This window comes from Hydra vulgaris, chromosome 01, assembly GCF_038396675.1.
Source record: "Hydra vulgaris chromosome 01, alternate assembly HydraT2T_AEP".
Classification (NCBI taxonomy): Eukaryota; Metazoa; Cnidaria; class Hydrozoa; order Anthoathecata; family Hydridae; genus Hydra; species Hydra vulgaris.
Window position 1 is genome coordinate 65,237,419 of NC_088920.1, and position 20,524 is coordinate 65,257,942.

At 27.9% G+C, this 20,524-nt stretch overlaps 1 protein-coding gene across 1 annotated transcript; it reads right to left on the reverse strand.

Moving 5' to 3' along the window:
* Nucleotides 1–1,665: 1,665 nt before the first annotated feature.
* On the reverse strand, nucleotides 1,666–20,317 carry LOC100204984 (upstream stimulatory factor 2). The gene is made up of 6 exons (XM_065788955.1): nucleotides 20,269–20,317; nucleotides 19,737–20,081; nucleotides 13,145–13,300; nucleotides 12,454–12,547; nucleotides 7,231–7,289; nucleotides 1,666–2,132 (listed from the first exon to the last, which is right to left on the reverse strand). Exons 2-6 carry the CDS (start codon nucleotides 19,858–19,860, stop codon nucleotides 1,810–1,812), a joined length of 756 nt encoding a protein of 251 aa, XP_065645027.1. The 5' UTR covers nucleotides 19,861–20,081; nucleotides 20,269–20,317; the 3' UTR covers nucleotides 1,666–1,809.
* Nucleotides 20,318–20,524: the final 207 nt, after the last annotated feature.

Consider the following 20,524-nt stretch of genomic DNA (forward strand, 5'->3'; position numbering starts at 1 on the left):
TCACTCGTACCTACCTTGTGACCGGGACTTTGCTGTAATAAAGAGAAAACTGGAAAAGTATGACAGGGTGTACACTGTTCACCAGATAACTGAACTCATCATTACTTCTAGTATTACTGGTAAGTTTACTGTTGAAGAAGAATTATAGATTTTCAAAAGTGGTGGCCAACATTTAACAAAAAATCTTGCATTTCGGAAGAAACACGGAGAAAGAAAGTTCTTTCTTAGGATAAGATAAGTTTTGGAATAAGTTCTCAAATGCACTTCACTTACGGGACTTCTCCAGGTGTAATTGTCTGTAGGCCACTCATTGATAGGCTAATGGTCAAAACTTATAAGATGTCTCAAGTCGTCGATCGCATCGTCGAGTTTCCGCAAAATGTGTGCTACCCATTGGGTACTGTTCCGATAAAAAGAATGAAACTGCAGGATATTAGGAGGCAAATGCAATATGTTCCAGATGAGTTCAGTGGTTTTTATGATGAACTCATGAGCTGGCTAACAACCGACGAGACAAATGGCGGGGAAGAAAAACACGATATCCAGTGAGGTGTCTGACAAAGGCTTTGTAATCGGTCCTTTTATACATTGTGTGATTTAACATGTGTAATAGTTAGAACTTTGATTTTTAATAGTTTTTGGTACAAAAAATAAATAAATATATAAAAGACAAGCTTTTTGTTATTATCCTTAACAAATGTAAACAAAAAGGTTCTAAGTCAGACAACTTTAACTATGTATAACACATAAATATATCACAAATTTTGATATATATTTAAACTAATATTTAAAGATGTCAAAAAGCACCCAGATTTTTTTTGAATTTATTAAAGTAATAATTTTGGGTTTAATAAGTTTTTTTCCCCGAAAAAATAGTTTTTATGACTTAAAACGTTTATGTATACATCGATTCAACTATTAACTATGTAAAGTTTCTCCACAAAATGAAGTGTTAGTAAATTTTGTATAGTCGTCTTTTGATTTTAACTCCTAATAATTACAAAAATTTTTTGTAAAGCAAAATCTTTATTTGATAAATTAGATTAATCGTAAAAAACCCGAATGAAAAGAAAACAATTTATTAAAAGACTAGTATTATATACTGATACCATAAAAATGCTTTTAGCTATTTGTAGCTATGAAATCGCTGTTTTAAAAATTGAGATATCAAATATTTGTTTTCGATTGTCAAATGTGAAATTACCATATTGTTGATCTTATATATATACATATACACTTATTAATAAGTACTCTTCTTTTTTAGTGAAGTTCACAGTGACTTAGACTTACGTTGATGAACTTTAATTTTATAAGCCTGTAGATTATCCTTGACGGAAAAATGTCCTTGCTTTCACATGCAAGTTCAAGATGTCTTCAAGAACATATAATCAAACCTCTTTAACAACCAAAGAAAAATTTTATAAAAAATTTGTATCTTCAAAAAGTGAGAATAGAATATCTATGTTGTCAATTTTATTGATAGACTTGTAAGTCTGTTAGTCGTTTTCTGTTAGTTTCCGACTTGATTAATAGGTGTAATTTTTGTAAAAAAAATCAAACAGAAATCTCGATGCGAATATTTTTTACGAAAGTATTATATTAAAAAAATAATTATATATTAAAAACAAGAGTCGAGTAATATGGTATGAGTGACATTGGCGACAATAAGATGGAGTAATCTTTTTTAATAAATAATATTTACAACATCGATTCCAATTTTATTCAAATCATATTTATATAACTTTAATTAAAGTTAATTTTATTAAAAAGGTTTTTAATAAAACAAAACTAATTTTAAATTTGTTGAACTCAATCACTTTCAATTTTATGGTCATGCTCCATATGCTCAGTGTGCCTAAATTGTAAATTTGCTTGTAAGATTGCGTTATCTTGACGTAACTTTTCTACTTGTTGACGTAATACTTGATTTTCAACTAAAATACGCTCCTGCTCTTTAATCGTGTCAGCCATTCTATCGTTTTGCGTTCGCAACTTTATAATATGATCGAGAGCTTTAGAAAGCACACCACCTTTACTGGTCCCTTGTTTTGATTGATCCATTTGACAGTCAGGAACAACTGTTGCAAGTTTCATTATCCATGTATTAATTTTGTCACGCCTTCTTCTTTCAACTAAAAACGTGTATAAAGATATAACTAATTAAAAGTCAAATAATCGTAGATTAAAAATACAGAAACATAATTCCTTATAATATATTTTAATAATTCAAGACTAAATGAATATAAAAAATATTTTAAATGAGAAAACAAGACTAAATCCTTAATTAACAATGGATAATTTTGGAATGGATGGATTTTGGAAATTCTTACTCTGTCGATCTATTTTCGCCTAGTATAAACCCCTTAGGAAACATGATTTAAAGAATGACCAGTAAAAATGTGATATACCGTTATATATTGTGTAAACATGTGATATATCGTTGAATATTGTGTAAAAAAAAAAAAAAAAAAAATCAAAAATCATATAAAATGACTAGCAAAATTTTTACGTAAAAACTTTAAATACATTTAGATTAATGTGATTTACAACATGCTATCAATTATGCTTTTATTAAAAACAAAGATTTTATTGACCATCTAAAAATATTTTCTTAATGTTCTTTTCTATACTTATTAAACTTAAGTCAAAACAAAAATAAACTCTATACCATTATACAGCCATCAGCGAGGCATTTTGTAACTGAAAACATGTTTTACTTAAGGGGTCTTACATAAAGTACGTACAAAGGTATGGAGAGAGAGGGGGGGGGGGGGGGGGAAGAAGGTACACAAAAGCGTACGAATTAAGCACTGGAATTACCGCAATTCGAATTTCGGTAACGCGGTAAATTTCGATGGACGCTTACTTACGAATACGATATTTAGTTCGGTAATTGCAATGCTGTCATTTATGGAATTGCTGGACAATTTATTGTGACCTGATTTTTATTAAGAAACTGAGCGCAATTTGATGAGGTTTTTTTTATCGCACTTCATCGCAAAACCGAAAAAATTCACTTTTATGCAAACCGCCATTCGATAATTTGTGGTCAATGCTTACAAAAAGAGTGGGAGTGTTAAAGACAGCGTACGCGGTTTAAAAATCTATCCTAAAACCTGATTCCTTTTTTCTATAAACAAAAGCATTGAATTTCACGAGATTTTCCAGATATCTCACATCTAAGGTGGCATTGTTTGCTGATGATACTACCATTTATTCTTGTCGTGATAAGAAACCAACACTCTCTGATTGCTTGGAGGGGGCATTTGAGCTTGGAAAGGATCTCACTTCTGATACAGCATGGGGCTCACAGTGGCTGGTGAATTCAATACAGATAAAACTCAATTTTTTTCAGCAAATCGTTATCACAATAATTTAGATCTTCCTATATTTATGTGATGTACCAACCATTATCACATCGTCGTAATGTTGCTTCTCTTTCCCTTTTCTACAAATACTATAATAAGCACTGCTCTAAAGAGCTAGAGTGTCTAAGTCGTCTGTCAATCGTTATCTTGCTCTACAATCTTCATCTTTTCTCTTCCAGTAACTTCCAACTTTAATTAGTGGTTGCTTGCCGCCTTGTTGTAAGCGAAGTTATTAAACAAAATAATAATAAAAAAAAGATTAAAAAATAATTATTATGTTATGGATAAGTTATGTTGAATTAAAAACTAAAAACTTTTTTGTTTTTAACAATTTGAAAAATTTATGCCATGGGGAACAGTTAATTTTATAATAAAAAATGTGTACGTACGCAGATAGGGAGAAAGGAGGGAAGGGTTGTTGAAAGCATACAAATGCATAAGGGGGAGATGGGATTCCTAAATCTTATAAGATATTAGGAATGCTTCCTAATGTCATTTAAGACTTCGTAGTCTCAATCTTTGTGTGGCTGTTAGCAACAGCTTAATTAGTTTTGTAAATAAAAGACATGTACTCTATACATGCCTTTTATTTGCAAAACGAATAATTCTACTTTAATTTGTATAAATTTTATTTTTAAATTTTTCTTTTAATTTTTCTTTTTTAAATCACAATGATGTTATATTAAGTTATATTTGTGACAAATTCAACAATTATATGTTCTGTTTTACCCACATTTACAATGACTATCATCTTTAAATATACAAATATATAAACTGGGAATAAATGAACCATTATTCGCATTATATACTTTAAACAGTAATAGTACTTACTATTATACAATAATCAATTAACTTACAACTGTATGCATGTTATATAGAAATTACACTGTGTTATAATCTTTGGGTTTGTGTGGAGGTTTTCATCAACCATCGAGCCAAGATAGCTCAGTTGGTTAAAGCTAAAAGTTTCAAGAAAAAGTTTCAATTGGTTAGAGCTAAAAGTTTCAAAAGCCAAGATAGCTCAGTTGGTTAGAGCTAAAGTTTGGTACGAAGGGAACTCATTTCGATTATCTCTGCTATGTTTCATTCTCGACTAGTAAAGCGTGTACACAAAATAAATGTGAAAGAGAAAACATAACAGTTTTTTTCAGTGGTTATATTAAAATATTTTAAACTGTGTTTGCATTTTGTTGGCATAATAAAAGTTTAAAAAAAATGTTTTAGTTTTCCCATTTAACTTTTTTAACTTTCCATTTAAATTTTTAAAAATGAGTTTTAAAAATGACAAAAGAAGAAGCCGTTAGAAAAAATATTTTGCATAAATATTTGTAAAATCTAAATAGAAGTTACTTCTATTTAGAAATTCAATAGCAGAAAAGTTGCAAATAAATCCCTACACCGTTAGTCATGTTATTTAACGTTTTTCCTAAACAAAATTGATTAAATGCAAACCTGCTAATGGTGGAAAGGAGGTATATCAAGATATAAAACTGGTTAACAGTTTTATAAATAATCCAAGCCACTTACTAAAGGAACGTGCAAAAATATCAAAGTGCCTAACTGTTCTGAAATTCAAAATAAAAGTGCAAGAGCCTGCTGAAGAAAGTTTTATGACAAGTATACTTATAAAAATTTCTATATTATTGAAGATGATAAAACTTATATGTAGTACGATCATCAGCAAATTCCTGGTGTTGTCTATTATAATGTGCAAATATAGAGGAAAAACTTTATAAAAGTTTTTTTGTATACTACAAATTTATATTGTACCGAGACATTCATTTATACATATTTGTCTACCAGATATTAACAGAACACAGATTTAACTATAATGCACATGCATCTTGCTAATAACTGAGACTATTTAAAAAACTATTAATTATACTATTTTAAATATAACTACACTATTTAAAAAACTATTAATTCTATTTCACCTCTTTTTATACATCCGTATCAAGTTATACATACACAGTTAGGTTATTTGTAACCATGACAATAGATAACTTTGATTGCTGCACATTAAGAGCTTATAATTTTTTTAATATTTGTTACATTTATTATTTCACTTCTAAGCAATTATTGATTTTTCACTGGACATTTGAAAATTTCAACTGGACATCTGTCCATTTGAAAATTTCAACTGGACATCTGTCCATTTGAACATTTCAACTGGACATCTGTCCATTTGAACATTTCAACTGGACATCTGTCCATTTGAACATTTCAACTGGACATCTGTCCATTTGAACATTTCAACTGGACATCTGTCCATTTGAACATTTCAACTGGACATCTGTCCATTTGAACATTTCAACTTTTTATTTTCGTATTTTTTACACAGCGAAGTATACATACATTTAACAGAGCATAAAGTTTTAAGAATGTCCATTTGTACTTTCATTTTGATCTGATAACTTTTTAATTCTGCTGAGCAAAGTTCATCAACAAAACTGTGTCACATAGTCTACAATCTACAATAACATACTAATTTAACTGCAACAAAATAATAAAAACAATAATAATACCAGTAACAATTTTCATATGCCCTACTGAGGTTTGAATTGTTTTTAACCATTTATAGTCTACTTATATAACATTTATAAAAAAGTGACTAACCTACATTTCAACTTTTCGTATTTTTCACACAGCGAAGTATACATACATTTAACAGAGCATAAAGTTTTAAGAAGGCACTCTTTTAGTTAAAAAAAAAACGCTTTCTTAAACTTTTATCTTTATTCTGGTCATTCTTGATAGTCATAAATTTGAAATAAAGCTTTAATATGCAAAATATATTGGAACAGACAGTTGTTAAGTTGATTGAAAAATGAGTTGATCAATAATACAGTATGCTGAAAATTCTCATTACATCTCAAAAATATAAGTATGTTGAAGAAATTGAAATTTCAGTCAGAAAATTGGCATTTCATGTTTTAATTAGTTGTAGCCAATGTTATCAGTTATAAATCAAAATTGTTATGATTTGAGAAATTTTAGATTTAGTTATAGACCATAGACCTTAACTTAAATCTAAACAACAAAAAGATAATAATTTTCTGTAGTCATTGTTCTTTATTTTATTAAAATACTGGTTTTTCACTTTAATTAATATTGTTCCAGAAGTAACTTTTTTTAAAGACAGCCGTCTATGTTATTGTTTGAGACCCAATAAATGTCCATATAAATGTATGGCAATAAAAAAGGTCTGTAAGCAAACATAAAGTAAATTACTATAGATGTAGAATTATTTGGAGTGACTCTAACCAGTTACTAACGCAGGCTTACCAGCCAATGGTGTGTTACAAAAGGGAGAAGAACTAAACCTCTTAATTTACATTATTAATTACAATATTAAATATGATTATTTTAGTTAACTAGGAATTTCTTTTAAAAAATTACTTTAAAGGTTTTAAATATCTTTAACTAATTTTCAAATTTGGTTTTAATTTTTCAGTATATCTTAAACATTTTGTTTTGAAATATGGTCTATCCAAGATAAAATTGAATATTCAAAAATAGGTAATCTTAGACAATATTAAACCTATCAAAAAATAACTAAATAATCATAAAACTCTAAAGCAGCTAAAGTAGCTCTAAACCTATAGTTAACCCTATATATATATATTAACCTATATTATATATATATATATATATATATATATATATATATATATATATATATATATATATATATATATATATATATATATATATATATATGTATAGTAATATGTGATAGTTGTTATTATAATAACTCTATATAGTATATGTGATAGTTATTATAATAACTCTAGCACTTGCACTTATTTTACTTTTTCACATATTTTTGTTCAACCTGAAAATACCTGAAAAAAATAGTCACCTTCATTATGTGTAGCTCGCCTCCTTTCATCACGAGAGGAACGTGAATTTTCCATTTTCCTGCAATAGATAAATATTTTTGTAATGTTATACATCAACATATAAATAATTTTAATGTTATACATCAACATATAAAAATTCAAAGATTTCTCACACAACAACTTTTATCAATGAGAAACTATTCCTTTGTTTTATGTGAAATAGAAAAATGAACAATTTAGCTGAAAAATTGTTACTTTCACAGTTCCTAAAGTAGATGAGACTTAAACACCATGGTTGAGTTTTTGACTATGAAAATCCCAGAAAATTTTACAGTCAACAAAGTAACGAAGGTATGTGGGTAAATTCTAGAACATTAGTAAAGAGATAAATAAAGTAAACTAAAAACTTCTGAATTATTATGTTTCTCTAAAATTCTCTAAAATCGAATATATTATTTCAGTTTTACCATTAACAATCTGCAAAGCGTAATAATTTATTTACTTTTAAAATATAAAATGTCAGACAACGGTTCACAAATCAATATTTTTTATTCTTATCATTTTCTGTTGCAAAACATTTGTAAGCTTTTTTTTCTGCATTTTTTTGCATGATAGATTTTAAAGCTATTTTGCACAGTTCATGTTTTGCGATTATTTTTTTTTATCTGTGCTGAATTGATATCAAAAACCTTTCTTCAACTTTTCTGTTTTTCTGATGGAATTTCATTTTTTTAAATATAGCTTTTGCTTGCAATTTGTAAATGACCACAGTTATTTTTGTTAACTGCGTCATGCAATATATCTCGTAGTTTAAAAAACCGCTGTGGTCTTGTTTGCGAATAATTGATACATTAAACTGAGCAATAAATATAAATATAGCAGAGTACGCTAAAGTATCAAGACAGTTTGTCTTTTTGTTAACTATGGTGTTCATCATGCTGAATGATTGCTCAACATGAAGACTACTTAATATACTTAGGCCTTACTTTTAACTTGATAACTTTTAACTTGATAACTTTTAACTTGATAACTTTTAACTTGATAACTTTTAACTTGATAACTTTTAACTTGATAACTTTTAACTTGATAACTTTTAACTTGATAACTTTTAACTTGATAACTTTTAACTTGATAACTTTTAACTTGATAACTTTTAACTTGATAACTTTTAACTTGATAACTTTTAACTTGATAACTTTTAACTTGATAACTTTCAACTTGATAACTTTTAACTTGATAACTTTTAACTTGATAACTTTTAACTTGATAACTTTTAACTTGATAACTTTACTAACCTCCAAATATTTTTTTACACTTAAAATCTTCTGCACACCAATATGATGTTTAGTGTTTTAATACATCTTTATTTTTTACTTTGTTGCAAAAAAATGCTAAAAACCTTACTTTATACTAAAAACCTTTTTATTTTTTGCTGAGAAGCACTCATCTATGTTAAAAGAAGAATTTTTTATTTTCATATCAAAAACAAGTCCAGCATGAAAAGCTGCACCTAATACTACTCACAGATTAGGGATCATCCATAAAATATGTACGCTTTTATTCACCCCCCCCCCCTCGCATATTGCTACACACTTTTTTGAGTACCCTCCACCTCCCTAAAAGTGCCGATGCTTTTAACCCACCTACATTTTATAATATGCTTTGAACTAAGTGTCTCTTTACTTTTGTAAAAGACCACCTGCCCCACATCTTATATACCCCATTTGCAGACCCCTCTCCCTCATCCAAGTGTACATACTTTATGAACAATCCCTTATAAAAAGCAGTTTTTCTAAACATTTTCAAGTTTTTTTAAACACGATGATCTTTAGATCTTTAAAACTTACAATAGGTTTAATGGCAGGCTTTACTCCATTCGTGAAAGTGCTGCTAATATGTACGTTATTTGGAGTGCCGAATGGCAATATAAATGTACCTATTTATTTTTAATTATTAAAAAAATGATGACATAGCTTTGTTTGACTTAATCTTTGCTGACTTAATCTTCAATTAACTTCTTATGTAATCGAATTTTTAATATTCCCAAAAGTTAATTTAAAAAAATTAAAAAGAAAAATAATTATTGTGAAAATCGGTCTCTTGAAAATTTTAGTTATAGAAAACATATTTGCTTAAATGCAAAAGTTAATATTTAATTAAAAAATATTTAAAATATTTTTTAATTAAATATTAATATAAAAAAATATTAATATAAAAAAATACAGACATATAATCAGTAGGCAGAGAATAGTGAAAAAAAATAAACAGATGAGACAATAAATGCGATTTTATACTAATAGCTTATAACAATATTTTTTAATTAAATATTTAAACAATATTTAAAATTTTATATAATCTTTTCACAAATTAATACCAAAAAATATCTTAAAAGAATTTTTAGTAAATTTCTGGAATTCCCTGAAAAAACTCACCTATGCTTAACACATTTTCTTAAATAGTTCCAAAGAAGTGCCTTTTATAAATTCAATAGCAACTTTTTTTTTGTTATGGCTTTTTTTAATAACCATCAATACCACGTAATTATTTACAAACATTAACTACTGCTTGGCTAGCACGATTTTGAACAATTTTGATATTCATATCAAATTTGATTTTCATACCAAATTGTCAAATAAAAATCATTTGACAATTCTTGCATTTAATGAGTATATAACATACTTTTTTAAAGTGGCTACTACAGAGCCTCAGCTACAACTAAATATCATTAGCACGAGCTAGGATATAATATTTAATAGATTGTATATTCATATATATTTTTTTAAATTTATTTACTTTTTGAGGCTCCAGAAGGGCTTACTTTAGTTGAGGAGGTTTGGGCACAAGTGATTTTTCTCGACGAACTTCTGTTGGTTTTAGATAAAACTTAGAATACTAAATTGTTTAATTATAAATTTTAAGATTTAAAAAAGGTACTATTGTTTAGATACATAGAGTTTTTTCTAGGAATTTCAGAAATTTACTTTAATTTTCTTTAAAGTTTTCAAAAATTTCGGAGTGTTTTTTGTGAAACGATTTGTGAAAAAATAATCTATTTTTTCACAAATCAATAGCAAAAAACTCAGTACTTTTTAGAAAAGTTAAAAGAATTTCAAGTAAATTTCTAGATTTCCAGGAAAAAACTCATTTATGGTAGATAGGAGTATTAATAAACTGCGAACATAAAAATTTTCAGATAAAGTCTCTATTCATCTATTTTTTTAAACAACTTTGCCTAATATACAATTCATAAACATGTTGACAATAACAATTCAATCTAAACTGCACAATAACAACTGATACCACTTTTAACCAAACTTAGTTTGTTTTACCAACCTTAGTAATGTTTGCTTTACCAACCTTAGTAATGTTGTTAAACCAAACTTAGTAATGTTTTGCAAGCAAGACAAATAAAAGGTAAAAAAACTCTCAGACTTGTCAAGTTTCTTCGAACATCTTTGAATTTAAAGTTTTGATTGAACAAAACAATTATGTTATCTTGCCCCTCTATTTTTTTGTATACAAATGAAAGTATTTCTTATTTTTAGACCCATTGGATCAACCATAAGAAAGTTTTTAAATTTTTCTTGATGTATATACATACATTGTCAGGGAAAAGTGATTACCATGTATCTCAAAAAATGCAATTTTTCAGTTTTATTGCCTTGAACTGTAATTTACCATATGTATCTTCTGTTAAAACCCTGTAAACCAAATACTAATAGAAATGCATTTTTTTGTTGCATGACACAAAACTTGCAAATGAATTGATGGTCAAGACAATATATCTTAATGTTTAATTAAATTCTGTTTAATTAAATATTTAAATTTTAATTAAAGAATAAAATAGTAAAAATAGTAATCCTGAGTTGTATTAGACTTAAACTTTTTGTAATTGAAGAGCATTTTTCTAAAAGGCACCAAGTCCATTTTTTCAAAAAATGAGTTTTTTCAACATTTGAATTTTTTATTGATAAATGCACATATCTAACAATGTTAATTACCAATAAAAAATTTGTTCATCATCTTTATCTACGATTACAAAATTATAGACATTAGAAAAATCATTGCCGAACAATTAGTTTTTTGTGTTTTTCTCAAAACAATAAAAATATGTGAATTAGCGCCTTTTAGAAAAACGCTCTTCAATCGAGAGTTTATATCTGATCATCAATGGCATTTCTACTTTGAGACTATTGTTCAACAAATCAAATGGTGAAACAATTATGAGGAACTTTTCCATCAAGCAAACACTATACAATTTTTTAATAATATTTAAATGTTTTTTTCTGTTAGCACAATGTTATGTCAACCCTAGTGCTTTAGCAAGATTTTAGATTACAGGTGTAAGTGTTTTTGTTTAAGAGATTTCTATATTTCTAAGTGGGCATATACAAACTGGTTAACAATCACATAATTGAACGTCATGGTTAAGAATGTTTAATAAAATTTTATTGTGAGAATTATTGCTGATATTTTGAAGACAACTGTAACCAAAGTTTACAATACCCTTATTAAAACTTTTCAAAAAATTAAAAGAGAACTAAAAAACATCTTAGCTGCATTTGTTTTGACATTAAGTGAAAAAGGAGGGATAAAGCTAATGACCTGATGTTTATGATTTTATATTTTTGTATTTGGGCAAAAATTGGAAATTAGTGTAGTTTTCTTTAAAGCTACTTGTACTAAAAGGCAATGTTTTAAAATGGTGCTGCTGTTAGATTGGTATAGATTTAAATATATTTTGAGAAAGTTTAATTGTTTCACTACCACTAGCCACTGACAGTGGCTTTTGGTTTTACATATGTGTATGTTGTGCAAACTAAAGCCACATGGTTTATAGAATAAATTTTTACACATTAAACATGGGTTAATGTAGCATAAAAAGTACTACTGTTTTAAAAAAAAATGTAATTTATGTCCTCAAGGCCGGGAGGGCCACTACAGTCAAGGAGGCTACTTTATTGTGGTTACAACCCTCTATAAACTCTTTAACACAAACCTTGACAAACAAGGCTGCTGCACAGAGAAACAAGTTGAGCATGGTACTACCAGGGATGTAGTGGGAATTTCGCTTCAAAGCACTTACTTTGTAAGTGAAGTTTCAAGTTGTAGAACTCCCTGGTAGAAGCATGCACTCTACACAACAGTCAACAGTGAAGCTTGTTTGTCAAGGCTTTTATTTTGGAGTTCAAGGCTTGAGAGAAAGTTGCAAAAAAAAAGGAGAAACATAAAAATTTACTTACGATGGTAAATTTTGTGCTCTAGGAGCAATAATTCTCTGCCCAGCACCAGTGACTGGAATAACATCTTGTGGTGACATCATCACATAAAATTGTCCTGTCAAAACAAATTTAGATACAGCATTTTTAGTTAGATTAAACTTAGATTTATTCAAAACATATTTAAGTAAAAAAAAATAATTCTTTTTTCTGCAATAAATGTCTATATACATAATTACTTCTGACAAACGCTGGTCTACCAAAGCCCCAGCCTAGCTATATTTCAGTATGATGCTGGAGCTGGAACTTAGTAGTGAAAGAAGTAGCCATTTATTTATTTAAATATTTTTTTACCAATCATGCCACTCAAATTTGGAAAAACTTAAAACTTATATAAAAAAATGAGATGGATAACAGCATGTGCAAATACATCAAACAACAAGTTTGGTTGTGAAAGATATAGTAATTATGAAATTTTTTTATTTTTTGAAAGCTCTTTTCAACTAAACGTTTTTTCAGAATCAAATTGACTTTGTTTAGAAAACCTTAGTTATCTTAATTTAAATAAAAATTAAGTATTTAATAAAAATAATAACTAAGAGTCTCGAGAATCTATTAATTGATTATAAATAGAATCTATTATAAATTTTTATTTATAGATTAACTAACTGAAATAGGAGATATAAAAAAGTAGACTCAAATAATAAACAAGTACCATGCTGATTTGCATCACTAGTTTGAACTGCAGGATAATATGTATAACGAGGTCCATCTTGACTGCTTCCATCAACTGCAACAGCAGCTAATGTGCTTATTTCACTTGATGTTATAACTTGCTGAAGTTGACCACCACCAACTGCATATAAAGAACCTAAAAATAATTTAAAAATAAATTGCACAGTGACATTAAAAATATTTATCATGAACTTTAAACTAATGAGTATTTTGATAGCTCAACTTCAGACTCATTAAATTTCGCTACAATATATGACTCAATACCATTAAGTAGCAACCCTGTTAAGCCTCTAGATCAAATGCCAAATTTTAGAGATCGAACGCAAACAAAGTGCGATTTAAATGAAGCTACAATCACGCATGCAACTGTACAGCAAAAACTTGAAAAGCTAATTGAAACAAAATCTAAACTGTATGACGGAATGTACCCTTGTGTACTTTGCAATTGCGCTGCTGTGATCTCTGTACCATTAGCAATGAGCTACTGCAAGTCTCTCTCCGAAGGCAAAGTACCTAATCTATGAAAACTGTCAATTATAACACCTATCTTCAAGACCAGTAGCATAAGAAAGTGCTCAAACTACAGACCGGTATCACTAGCATCAAATAAGCAAGAATGCGCATCTAAGCTTGCGACATTCTGACAGACACAGTACATCATGGCTATGCCATAGACATGATAAACACTGACTTTGCGAAAGCTTTCAACAAAGTGCTGCACCAAAGACTTCTGCATAAACTAAGAGCTTATGGTTTACAGCTCACTGTTCAAGTGGATATCAAACTGGCTGGCTAAATGAAAGAAAATGGTTGTTGTTGGCAAAGCTGAATCTGAGTGGAAAGAGGTGGAGTGCCTCAGGGATCCGTGCTAGGACCATTGCTCTTCATCCTCTGCATAAATGACCGACCTGACAACATAGCTCACAATATCAAGATGTATGCTGACGACAGCAAAATACTATATGTCATCAAAACAGAGAAGGACAAAGCACATCTCCAGCTAGACATTGAAAAAGCAGTAGAATGGTCCAAAAAGGATCTTCAACTTGGACAAATGCAAATGCATGCACATAGGTTGCTTCAACAAATCAGTCTATGTCTACACAATGACTGATCAGATGGGAAAGACAATAACTGGGTACGAATTCAGTCATACGCGATCTAGGTGTTTTTGTTTTAGAAGACTTGAAAGTCAAGCATCAAGTTAAAGCAGTGGCTGAAGAGCAAACCAGGTACTTAGTCGGCTTAAGATATCTTTCAGATGCAAAGGTCTCAGACTTTGATAAGTCCTTTACAAATCGTATGCTAGACTACATCTCAAATTCGCCATGCAATTATGGTTGCCTAGTAAATGCATGGAATGCCTTACTGACAAGCGTTGTTAACTCCTTTTTCAACTGACACATTCAAAAGCCAATTTGATGCACTAACAGTATAAGTATAGACTTTATATTTGTCATTGACCAATTTATCAGCATGGAGGTGCAAGGTGATGCACCTCTTCATTAATATACTTTTCTTTTTATTCATATCATTTTATTCTTTATGAACTAAAAAAATTATAAATATTATTAATTTCTGAATAAACAAACAAAACAAACAAATATTAGGCCAGGTGAATAAAAAAAAAGCAAATGCTTTTACTCAGCATATTTGGAGTAACTGTTCAGCTTTACATGAATAAAAATTTGAAAGATTTTGCTCAAATTTTAATTAACATAGAGCTGAGTAATTATTATAAAAACTCTGAGTAAAAGCAATTGCATTTTTTTATTTACCCGGCCTAATACATAAGATAGCTATCATTAATCACACTTGTATCCTCCATAATCTTTCACATGATAGAGATACGATGTATCTATGGTAATAAATATGATATATCTATGGTGAGCTACAAAAAAAGTAGCACGCTAAATCTTTTTGCAACCATTTCTTTAATAAGACAAGTTATATCGCAGTTTATGAAATTAATAGGTGCCTCGGTAAAAAAAAAAAGATCTAAAATACTTAATGTGGTATAAATTTTACTTAGTTAAATCAAGTCAAGAGTCATCTTATGAAGTTCCTTCTATTCCCAAAAAATTTAAGATGTTTTATTCACTTTTTAAAAAAGTACCATTTTAATGGTTCGTTATTTTGTATAAGTTTTTTCTTTAAAGATTTTTCATGGTTTTTAACAGGTATTAAATTTTTAAAAAGTTAATTTTATAACTTAACTTTTTGAGATAATATGATATTTAAAAAAATTCTCTCTCTATTTATATATATCAGGTCTTGTTACAAGATTTTGTTGTGTAATGGAAAACACAAGTAAATGTAACTTAACTCAATAACATATTTACATTGTTAAAAGTTAAAAATAAGTTAGTTGTTATTTTAAAGTACTGCATTGTTATTTAAAACCACATTAAAAATCAAAGTTTTTTATAAAATATTTTCAAACAAAACAATATTGTTAATGTTAAGATAATAATGTTAAGAAAAATTATCAATAAAATTTAAATGTTTCTAAAAAAAATGTGCTTAAAAAAAGTTATACTTATTTATCATAGATCATATTTTAAAAAACCTGAAAATTGTTTTGGTAAAGTCTCCGGAAAAAATCTGGAACATATTTTCCTCCTAATTTTGCTTTTAGCTGAGTTTCTTCCAAGTTTTTTTTTCAAACTTTACCTAATTTTATGAGTGAGAAAGCTTAAAAAACAAATTCATTACAAAAATATATTCTTAAACCTGTATGTATGGAAAGCATTTTGGTTATCCAGAAATACTAAAAGTTAAGAAAAATATACGGAATTCCGGAAATATCCCGAAAAAGATAATTCATGTAATTATACAAAAACTATTTCTAAAAACAATCGCTTTCTCAGAATATTAAGATTTTTTTTTTAAATTCTGGCTAAATCAAAATCTTTGCATAAATTACTCATAAACTAGTTAATCATTTTAAATAGATGTTTATTCTATAATCAATCTAAAAAATTTGTAATAAAAAAAAACTTTTGTTAAAAAGCATTTTCAAAACGGAAAAAAAAAAAAAAAAAAATCTTTTCATGAATAAAGTTTACATTAAAATTATCTAAAATAATTTTTCCCACAGGCTTGATTATGGTTTATCTGGCAATGCATTTATATACAGTTGTAAGTGCACTAAACACTTTCTTAGTGCAATGAAAAAAATTTATATATTCAAAACTATAAATAAACAAAATAGTTAAATGCAAAACAAACATTTTAAAGTAACTTGAATTAAATTTATTATAAAGAATTTTATTTTCTTGAACATATTTTAAAAATTTTAGCAGTAAAAAAAATAGTGGTAAAACTAAGTATAATTAAATTCAATAAAAAAATTTAAATTTATTAATATTTAATAATAAGTTTAATTTAAATATAATAAAATAAATACAAATTAAATTTTTTTAAAATGGAAAGTAGAAAAAAAAAGGCGTAAAGCTTCTTAACAAGACCTGATATATATATATATATATATATATATATATATATATATATATATATATATATATATATATATATATATATATATATATATAGAAAGGCGACGAGATAGCATCCCGTTTCACTTTGAGCACTGTGTGTGTAAATAATGAAGTACATATAAAAGTAATATAATATATGTACATATAAAAAACATATAAAAGTAATGTAAGTAGTATTAAATTAAGTGCACAAAAGATAGGACTTTTTACAAACCCAAACCCAGCAAAATTATAAGATTTAGCAGGTGTTTATAGCCAGAGCAAGGAAAAAACTTATAATACTTTACTTATTATAAATTTATGCATAAATTTACTATTAATTACTGGCATTATATATAACAACAACAAACAACAACAAGCTATTTATTTTCCAAAATATAAATAATAACAATAATAGTAATAATAACAATAAATAATAACGAAATTAATACATATTATAGTAATGGTAATAATAAATATGTTTACATAATTACAATGAAAAATAATAATAATAAATATTATAATGGATGTTATAAGCATAAAATTATTTATAATAATAAGCTAATGATATATTAGGAATGTGTCACTCAAACAGAAATCTGAAAGGAGTCACACTAATTTTAAATATAATATAAGTAATAATAAGCAAAGACATACATTGAAACACATGGACCATAAACACAGATTAAAGCAGATAGAGCATACATTAAAAACAAACATGTAGAAATCATAATTTGCAGGTTATAATAATAATAATAAAAAAGAAAAAATGAACAAATAAAAAAGTACTGATGATAATTGTAGTAATAATAAAAAAATAAATTAAAAGAATATTTTAATAGTAATGTCTAAAAGTTAAAATAAATTTTTTTCAGAAATCTTTAAGTTGATTTTGTTTAAGATAAAGTATTTTAGGAAGTAGTTTTTTGGACTCATTCAAAATGCATAAAAGGTTCTTGTTTCATTACGAGATGCACTGATAAACAATAGAATGTTTACCATACTTATTTTATTAAGTTTTGAGCTAGAAAAAAAATGAAAGAGAAAGGAAACGGTCAACTGAAGGCTTAAAAAGTTGTAGGTTGTATGATCAGGAAAACATAAAGATGGGTGAGAGTTTTAAGGTTTTGTTGATGTGCAAGGAGATAAACTCAACGAATAAAAATTTATATAACATCAAATAACGGATACAATAAAAGGATGTGACTTTACTGAATTACAAGCCGAGCGAGAATGAGTTTTGTTTGATTGAACTAGAGGTGATAACTTGTTTAAGCAGCAACCATGATAGTATTTGTAGAAAAGAAAAAAAAATCAACCTTTAAGCAGCCATGGCGCAGTGGTTAAAGTTTTGGCTCAGAACCCAGAGGTCCTAGGTTCGATGCCAGCTCTAGCCCAACAAGCAACATAAGTACGGAAAGAGGCATGAATTTCCTGTTAAATGCTCTCTTTAAAAAAAAAAAAAACTTTAAAACAATCAGAGAATGGCTCAAGCTTGGCAGATAAAGCAGGTCCAGCTATATTTATAATGTGCTATTAGACTTTGTATGAGTGAGAGGATTGTTATTTGTCAATATAAAAATAAAAATAATATTGTGAGTTGTTCACAGTAAAAACTGAGCTTTGTTGGAGTTAAAACCCACAAGCCACTGCATACACCAAGCTGTTACAGAAGTGAGATCAGATTTAAGTTTGTATGTTTGCTCTAAGCAATCAAAAAGTGAAGACAAGACTTTTTGTCAAGACAAGAGTATTAAGTTGAGATGTCAGCAAATTCAGATGTAAGATTGTTATTGTAGATAATAAACAATAGAGGAGCAAAAAAACTAATACTAAATAGAAGACTAGTCCTAGGATAGTTAGAGAGGTCAGAGTGTTTTCTAGAGTTTTTAAATATTGGAACCATTTGTTTAGCACTTAATATTTTAAAGAGAGGATTGAAGAAAGTTCCGGAGAACACTGTTGAGCCAGAGTGACTTGGATGTCTAACAATAAGTTAATCTGTTTAACTGAAATAGCTAGAAGAGTATGATTATTTGATTCAAGAGTCAAACAAGAGGAAAAGTTTTATGCAAATAACACTGCCTTATTATGGGAAAAAAATGTGGTGTAGAAGACTTGACTTAAAACCAACAAGAAAAAACAAAAGCATTACATATGGCATAAATGAGCTTTAGTTAAGGAACAAAAATGCTCAAGATTATTAATTAGATTTAAACAGCATAAAAGGAAAAGGCTATAAAGCAATGTTTGATGATGATGATTATAATGGTCATGATCATAAGGATGATGATCATGATGATGTTTATATATAAATATACATGCATGCATACACACACACACACACAAACACACACACACACATATACATATAAAATATAACATGAATTTTGAATTAAAATATATACTTAAGAATGTATTAATGTTTATGCAGTCCTGTTCACAAACGCAGGACCTGCTGTTTTATTAAACCTGGCTCCGGTCAATGTTCAACCCAGGTTATTTACTATATTGGCATAGAATGATCCTCAAACAAGGAAAATTTAATGATAATAATTAGTTTGACTGAACTTTTAATATTGGAGCTTATTACAATTTTCCAGAATGGCTAGGGTATTTTTACTATACAGTGTTTCATTTTTTTAAACAATAATGCATTCCAAAAATTTACACTGCACAGATACATGCACAGTATGCATTATGCATAAAGAGGTGAAAAAAAAAAAAAAAAATTGTGACATACATGTACATCTTCCAACATACATATAAGGTGACCATATAAGATGATAATATGAACTATTAACACAGAGTTAAGAATTTAAAAATAAATTATTTCATAAAAAATTTAGAAACAATCTACACAAAGCAACCGTGAAAAATAAACTATTTCATAAAAGATTTAGAAACAATCGTGAAAAACCGTGAAAAATAAAGAAGAAGTAGTTTAAAAATTCTGCGGATGCTTATTATATCAGTACAAAGCTCGACTGGCTCGAATGACTTTAGTTTTAAACCAATTTTAAAAAAATGCATATTGATAGTATAGATTTAACCACAGATCATAAAATTAAACAACAGATTTATATTCCTTACCAGCTTGTAAAGACGTAGGAAGTTTTCTAATGGAGTCTAAGTCATTCTTTATAGAAGAGTCAAGCAAATCAAGAGAAGGTGATGGCGGATTCGTACTTTCCGCTTCCTCGAATAATGTTGTCATTAGTAAGTACTAAAAATACCCACTAAGTATTAAATTCCGATGAATTTATATCACATGGGATGTAATGTATAATTTGATTCGTTTTTTGAAGTTTCTCTGTACCGCGTGATTAAAGATATCACATGATCGACTGGAAGCCTTCGCCTTCCGTGTTGTGAGAAAGAAATTCCTCTAAATCTTTTTGTAACATTGCCTCACCCTTTTTAGATGCGTGGTCTAACCTTTTAAAAAAAAATTCTTACACGTGTTAAATTATTTGCCTTCACAACCTTAAAAAAGTATTCATAATAAATACTAACAAAGAAAGTTTGTAACGATTAGAAAAATATTTTAAAAAGCGAAAAAATAATACATATATATAAATATTTTTATATCATTTAATAATACAATCACCAAAAAAAGACTGACCACTGTTTTCACTGTTGTCATCTAAAATTCAAGCGTCTGTGAAAAAAGCCTACTATGAATTTAACGATAAAATGTAAAAGCAATTAATTCATTATTTATAGTGAATTAAAACTTGACAAACTTTAAAAATAAACGGCTATTAGTAAAATTATTGATATCAATTTAATATAAACAATTCACAAAGAGTACTTCAAAATCTTTTTTTTTACTTTTCACCTTAATTTTTATTTTATAACCGCTACTTTTCGATACGAAT

Excerpts from the sequence above, each read along its gene's own strand:
- LOC100204984 (XM_065788955.1), bottom strand. The coding sequence starts at position 19,860 with ATGACAACATTATTCGAGGAAGCGGAAAGTACGAATCCGCCATCACCT. Across the intron at positions 13,301-19,736 it reads TCCTACGTCTTTACAAGCTG|GTTCTTTATATGCAGTTGGT; the intron begins GTAAGGAATATA and ends AATTATTTTTAG. Across the intron at positions 12,548-13,144 it reads TAGTGATGCAAATCAGCATG|GACAATTTTATGTGATGATG; the intron begins GTACTTGTTTAT and ends TTGTTTTGACAG.